Here is a 7,526-nt window from a genome sequence, read left to right as displayed (position 1 = left end):
ATGGAGGATTCACTACTTTAAGAAAAAATACATTAAGTAGTTTGTAATGCGTATTGTATAAAGTAATTTATTATTTTATAGAGCAAAATGTTTGTAGCATATGAAGTGTGATTGTTGAGTGTGATTTGTCCGGGCAGTGCTCCAGCTCCTGGACACACACACACACCCATATACACACACCTGGAAAACAGAAGAGTAAGGGGAGACATGATAACCACCTACAAAATTCTCAGGGAAATGACAGGGTGGACAATGACAAACTCTTCAGTACGGGCGGAAACTTAGTGCCCAAATGAGCCACAGAGACATTAGAGAGAATTTGTTCAGTGTCAGAGTAGTTAACAAATGGAATGCATTAGGCAGTGATGTGGTGGAGGCTGACTCCATACACAGTTTCAAATGTAGATATGATAGAGCCCAGTAGGCTCAGGAATCTGTACACCAGTTGATTGACGGTTGAGAGGCGGGACCAAAGAGCCAGAGCTCAACCCCCGCAAGCACAACTAAGTGAGTACAATAATCCAGCAACTCCACAATTGCTGTCATCCGCCATTTTGTTCCAAAAATCAACAACCCTGTTTCCGAACCAGTATTTACCCAGGTCTTCCCTGAGCCACGGGTAATCGCACCACACTGGATCACCTAAAGGGTACAGAATACATCGCCAGAATACTACAGCAGCCCAGGATAGATCCTACAACGCCATAATACATCCCACGAGTCGTGCGACCCTTCTTCTCAAGGACCAATGATGCTGTCCATGGACCAGATTCACGAAGCAGTTACGCAAGCACTTACGAACCTGGGGCCAGATTCACGAAGCAGTTACGCAAGCACTTACGAACCTGTACATCTTTTCTCAATCTTTGGCGGCTTTGTTTACAATTATTAAACAGTTAATGAGCTGCGAAGCACCAGGAGGCTGTTTATAACAATAACAACAGTTGAGTGGCAAGTTTTCAAGCTTGTAAACTGTTTAATAAATGTAACCAAAGCCGTCAAAGATTGAGGAAAAGATGTACACGTTCGTAAGTGCTTGAACTTACTCTAAATAAGTCTGCTTCGTGAATGTGGCTCCAGTTCATTTCTCTTTCATCCCATTAGGGTTTCAATTTCTCGGAATGACTGAAATGCACTGACGACGCAAACCATCAATTAATAGAATGTATATTTTCGTGGAGACGAAGGCAAGGCTGCAGGCAAGAGTTGGAACACATATGAAGCAGTTGACGTCAACAAGGGCGCGGGCTATATGCTGATTTTCCTCCAGCAGCCCATCAGTTTGTTTCTGTTAACAACGTCCGAATGCGTTCGAGAGTGTTTATAGAGACAGAGATAATAATAATAATAATCATACGTTCTGTCGGGGACAGGCAGCCTGTTTATATACATGTGTACATAAGGTCGGAATCGAGGCCCCTCCCAGGATTGAAACCAAAAACAGTTACCTACTCCCTGATACCTAATTTGCTGTTAGGTGGACAGAGGCATTAGGTGAAAAGTAAGGTGCCCATCCATTTCTACCCCGCCCGGGACTCGAACGCGGGATTCCTGATTGTGAGTCGAAAATGAACCCGACTCTACTAAGACACAGAGACAGTAACATTAATTTAAATCCCGGCCGGGACAGAATTGGTTGGGCACACTTCCTTTCACCTAATGCACCTGTTCACCTAGCAGGGGAGTAGGTACTCAGGCGTTCGTCAGCTTGTTATGGGGTTGCATCCTGGGCGGGGTCAGTAATTCGACCTAGAGAGAGGGGGGGGGGGGGAGGAGGGGGTGAAAAGGAAGACCTCCTTGACATAAGCCTAACGTGTATGAATACACTCTGGCTGCCTGTCCCCGGACACGATGAATTATTAAATAAACATGGACAAAGGGACCTCTTGAAGTCTATATACCCCCAGGGAGCATACCCAGCTACCCTCTCATCACAGAGGGTATATAGGCGACCACTGGGCACAGGAAGCCCCATAGCTACTGGGCATGAATGCCCCCCACACCTTACCCACCTCACCCCCCCCCCTCCTCTTCTCCATGCCCTCCACCACCCCACTCCCCTCCCCCTTTGGTCTCTCCCTCATGCCCTTAGGGTATAGCACGCCCACGCTGATAAAGCAATATGGTCTTTTTGAAGGGATGGAAAAAGACTGGGTTTTCAGACTTGAGAAAGTAGAGCAGCCTTTGCAAGGAGGTCTGTAAGGCTTTCAGGGTCTCGTAGCCTCGTTTTAGGTCTCGTAGTGAATCCTATACTACGCAGGGTACGTAGGTCTCGTACCCTCGTGAGTTTTAGGATCTCGTAGCACACTTGGCTTATAGTCCCCCCAACGTCAAAATATGCCGTACTATAAACTCTACACGCTCGCTGAATTGACGGGCTGATACATTTTCTATTCGTGGGTGTTCGGTTAGGTTAGGTTCGGGCAGTTTAGTACATCATTTTGTGACGTGACAACTCGTGAGGACGGGCCTGGTCTGCCGGTGGGCGGTGGAGTTTAAGTCTATTACATGCACATCTTAGTGAACCTCCTTCCCCCCTCCCCCCCTCTCCCCCTCCCCCCCCACCTCAGTGGCACTGCCTCGCGAGTTGCCAGTAGTCACCAAGCTGCACCAGTGCCAGGGTGCCACACTCAGGCCTGACTCCCCCGACCACAGACGGAGAGCCACGAAGGTAAATCGTTAGAAATTCGACGCATTTCCCTGCAGTGGCTTCAGACATTATGTGGTTTCAAGCGCAGGTGAGACGTATATACGAATGAGTTTGCGTGGGTATAAACAGGAGCTGACTCGTATGGGCCGGTAGGAGCTGCCTCGTATGGACCAATAGGAGCTGCCTCGTATGGACCAATAGGAGCTGCCTCGAATGGACTAATAGAAGCTGCCTCGTATGGACCAATAGGAGCTGCCTCGTATGGACCAATAGAAGCTGCCTCGTATGGACCAATAGGAGCTGCCTCGTATGGACCAATAGGAGGTGCCTCGTATGGACCAATAGAAGCTGCCTCGTATGGACCAATAGGAGCTGCCTCGTATGGACCAATAGGAGGCTGCCTCGTATGGACCAATAGGAAGCTGCCTCGTATGGACCAATATGAGCTGCCTTGAATGGTCCAATAAGAGCTACCTCGTATAGGCCAATGAGCCTTCTGTAATTTTCCATTATTTTTGCATTGTATGTTCAAGCAGGTTATTGCTATACGTGTTCGATATGACTGAGGCGCCGCTGACACACCAGGTTCACTGATACAACCTACAACACTGACAGATTTAACACTTCTTTGTCACACCCCCTACTTGAACACACCTTGAACACATCTTCAACTCCCCTTGAACTCCTCTTAAACACACCTTGAACACATCTTCAACTCCCCTTGAACTCCTCTTAAACCCACCTTCAACTCATCTTAAACACATCCCTTGAACACAGCAAGAACTTCAAATCTCGCTTATCTGACAGGTATCTTATCAAATGCGTCCAGACCTGCTAATGACAGGTGTGTGTTGGTTGATGCCTTCCTACACCTGTGTATATATATATATATATATATATATATATATATATATATATATATATATATATATATATATATATATATATATATATATATATATATATATATATATATATATATATATATATATATATGACAATGTCAGACCACGGAGGAAAAATGAAACAGGAAATTTCCTTAAGTACTTTCGTATATTAAATACATCTTCATCTTTGCTTCTGAAGATGTATTTAATATACGAAAGTACTTAAGGAAATTTCCTGTTTCATTTTTCCTCCGTGGTCTGACATTGTCACATTCTTAATCACGTGTTTATTTTCGTGATACACACATATATATATATATATATATATATATATATATATATATATATATATATATATATATATATATATATGTAGTACGTAATTACTGTAGTGGTCTTTCGGGCTCACCATAGCCCGTGCTACATGGACGCTTCGTTCTGTGTAGCTAAATCTAAAAGAGTCGCTGGAGGATGCTCGCTGAATCTCGTTCATCTCAGCAACCTGAGGACTCGCAGAGACCTCCTCCCCTAGCAACAGTGTCTCAAGTTAGCTGCACTTCGTTCAATCCACAACAGTTGCCTAACTCCTGGGTAACTGTTTACTGCTAAGTGAACTGTGGTATCAGGCGTATAGGGAAACGGGCCCAAAACGTTTCTTCCTGTTCGGGAATCAAACTCGGGTCCAGTCCGTTGTAATCCGACTACGAAATCTCTCGTCTCAATGAGACTGTTTTCAGTTGCTTAGATACTCCTTTATCTACTGGAGAACCTTTTGGGTTAGGAAACTGTTCATTTCTAAGATGTATTTCTTAGTTCAAGAGCCAATAAACATATGTTCATATTTTTATTTACCTGTAATACAGTTATCTATAATACAGCTGAAAATTCTGGAGTTGATTTATTTATTTCCCAATGTTAAAAATGTATTTTAATTAGTTATTGTATAAAAACGATTTGTTTTCTTTCAGCAAATTACGATGAAAGAAAACGAGCCTCTGGAGGGTCTTGTGAGGGAGGACCTTGGTAATTCATCTGCTGCCTCTAACCTCGCCTTCAACGAGCAAGTTAGTATATATGACTAAATCACAGGTATGAAAAAAAGCAGTACTGATGCTGAACTTTCCTTCCTAAAGCGTCTTTTTCCGGTAACATATTTTGTAACATTTATTTTTGTTTAGATATCTGACATCTCAAGGGTCTCAGTAGTGCAGCCGGATTCGTTCTCGATTCGCAATCCGGAATTTTGTGAATCGTTTTGTGAATGAAACCTTCTCCACATCCCCAACCACCAATAGCAGCCTTCCCCACACACCCAACCACCAATCACAGGCTTCTCCACACCCACCAATCACAGACCACACCGTTGCAGGTGAAGGCACTCATCAAGACAGGGCGGAAGGTGTGCCACCTGGCCTTCGGGCAGTCACCATTTCCCGCCCCGGAGTGCCTGACGGAGGCGCTGAAGGAATGCGCCCACATCACCCAGTACCTCCCAACACAAGGTGGGACCTGAGGACATATGCATTTGTTCTTTCTTGAAAGGCTTGTAATCTTAGACTATTATATAGCATTTTTTGGACAAAAGTTGTATTGCTTAGATTTAGATTTAGATTAAGCGCTTAGATTTTTGTTTTAGTTTTAATGTGATTTGTTTGTTAAAAGTAAAAGCAGTGATATTAATCTTCTCAACCTACTACCACTCTTGAACTCAAAACCATCTGAATGGCTTATGAGTGAATATCTTTTCTGAAAATATTACTATATTCGCTAACTATGAATGTCAGATGTATAATATTAAATATTGATTGGTTTCTTGAGGGGTTTTCTTAACATATTCTAACATTTCCGTCAGGTATTCCGGAGCTTCGCGAGGAGCTGGTCAAGTTCCACGAGCGGTACGACAGCTTGAGTTTAAGCGCCGAGGGCATCGTGGTGGGACCTGGCAGCAAGGAGCTCATATTCCTCATCATGGCTTCCTTCAGAGGAGGTACAGAGCCATAGTTCTTGCCAGAACATGGGGAGAAAAATGAGTGGAAGTTATAGACAGGAACTTCTAAGAAGTTAGACATATATATATACGAGTTAGGTGGAGATAAATTCGAGTTGCCTGGTATAGATCTATAAACCTTTTACATTTTCCTGTATTACCATGTTCATACATTCTTATACAATATACATAAATTCAATCAATTCGGCATATTAGGTTCTCTGAGTCCTAGTAGGCTTCATATGTCCCCTCACAGATATCCTGCTGCCCGCGCCCTCCTGGCCCTCGTTCTATTCCCAGAGCCGCCTGGCGGGGAAGGTCCCCAGGGTCCTCCAGACAGAGCAGGACCAGGGCTGGAAGCTGACGCCGGAGACGCTGGAGAAGGCTGCAAAGCAGGCAGCTCCTGGCTGGAAGCTCCTGATCCTCACCAACCCCGGAAACCCTAGTTAGTGCTCCATACTCGCGTGCTAAATATTACGAAGTTCATACATATACATGCGTTCAGACTGGTTGACTGAGGTCAATGTATACACAGATATACTCAGTATCGTCCATTTGCATTATTTAATTCTGATGTTCGTTTTCAAAAGTATTTCTATGTATTTGTTTTTTAACACAAACACACACATGTTGATAATGAAATTGTTTCTTATACTTCGTATAAGAAGTATACGAAGTATAAGAAATATATATATAAGTATATTATTAAGTTCCTGGAGAGGTCTTTGAGGTAAAGGCTGGATGGATGGTAGTGATGATCAGGGAGCCTTGTAGCTCGCTAACACTGTCTTGGGTCTTCTCCAGGTGGTACCTGCTACTCTGAGCAGGAGCTTCAGGCTATCAGGTGAGTAGAGGGGACAGAACCTGTCCTATTCCTGTTTTACAACCATCTCTCTCTTTTGATTCTTGGACGTGGCCTTGTGTGTACTCACCTAGTTGTACTCACCTAGTTGTGTTTGCGGGGGTTGAGCTCTGGCTCTTTGGTCCCGCCTCTCAACCGTCAATCAACTGGTGTACAGATTCCTGAGCCTATCGGGCTCTTTCATATCTACACTTGAAACTGTGTATGGAGTCAGCCTCCACCACATCACTTCCTAATGCATTCCATTTGTCAACCACTCTGACACTAAAAAAGTTCTTTCTAATATCTCTGTGGCTCATTTGGGCACTCAGTTTCCACCTGTGTCCCCCTAGTGCGTGTGCCCCTGTGTGTGTGTGTGTGTGTGTGTGTGTGTGTGTGTGTGTGTGTGTGTGTGTGTGTGTGTGTGTGTGTGTGTGTGTGTGTGTGTGTGTGTGTGTGTGTGTGTGTGTTTTGTTATTAATAATATATTTAACTTTGTACGCTATTTTGTTTGTCTTTGGTCTTTAAGAAAGACACTAACTTATGTAGTGTGTCTCAGTGTTGTAGGTTCCTTAAGTGTGTCTCAGTGTTGTGGGTTCCTTAAGTGTGTCTCAGTGTTGTAGGTTTCTTAAGTGTGTCTCAGTGTTGTAGGTTCCTTAAGTGTGTCTCAGTGTTGTAGATTTCTTAAGTGTGTCTCAGTGTTGTAGGTTCCTTAAGTGTGTCTCAGTGTTGTAGGTTCCTTAAGTGTGTCTCAGTGTTGTAGGTTCCTTAAGTGTGTCTCAGTGTTGTAGATTTCTTAAGTGTGTCTCAGTGTTGTAGGTTCCTTAAGTGTGTCTCAGTGTTGTAGGTTTCTTAAGTGTGTCTCAGTGTTGTAGGTTCCTTAAGTGTGTCTCAGTGTTGTAGATTTCTTAAGTGTGTCTCAGTGTTGTAGGTTCCTTAAGTGTGTCTCAGTGTTGTAGGTTCCTTAAGTGTTTCTCAGTGTTGTAGATTTCTTAAGTGTGTCTCAGTGTTGTAGGTTCCTTAAGTGTGTCTCAGTGTTGTAGGTTTCTTAAGTGTGTCTCAGTGTTGTAGGTTCCTTAAGTGTGTCTCAGTGTTGTAGATTTCTTAAGTGTGTCTCAGTGTTGTAGGTTCCTTAAGTGTGTCTCAGTGTTGTAGGTTCCT

The 7,526-nt window shown here is 43.7% G+C and overlaps 1 protein-coding gene across 1 annotated transcript in view; it reads left to right on the top strand.

Moving 5' to 3' along the window:
• Nucleotides 1-2,602: 2,602 nt before the first annotated feature.
• LOC138366321 (aspartate aminotransferase-like) overlaps nt 2,603-7,526 on the top strand; it is a 41,022-nt gene continuing 36,098 nt past the window's right edge. The window contains exons 1-6 of the mRNA XM_069327350.1: nt 2,603-2,738; nt 4,506-4,601; nt 4,907-5,039; nt 5,390-5,524; nt 5,781-5,969; nt 6,329-6,368. Coding sequence (XP_069183451.1) covers nt 2,721-2,738; nt 4,506-4,601; nt 4,907-5,039; nt 5,390-5,524; nt 5,781-5,969; nt 6,329-6,368 — 611 coding nt within the window. The 5' untranslated portion in view covers nt 2,603-2,720. The remainder of the gene's footprint in view (nt 2,739-4,505; nt 4,602-4,906; nt 5,040-5,389; nt 5,525-5,780; nt 5,970-6,328; nt 6,369-7,526) is intronic.

The sequence above is a fragment of the Procambarus clarkii genome, chromosome 19, assembly GCF_040958095.1.
Source record: "Procambarus clarkii isolate CNS0578487 chromosome 19, FALCON_Pclarkii_2.0, whole genome shotgun sequence".
NCBI lineage: Eukaryota > Metazoa > Arthropoda > Malacostraca > Decapoda > Cambaridae > Procambarus > Procambarus clarkii.
This window is presented reverse-complemented; position numbering and strand designations above follow the sequence as displayed.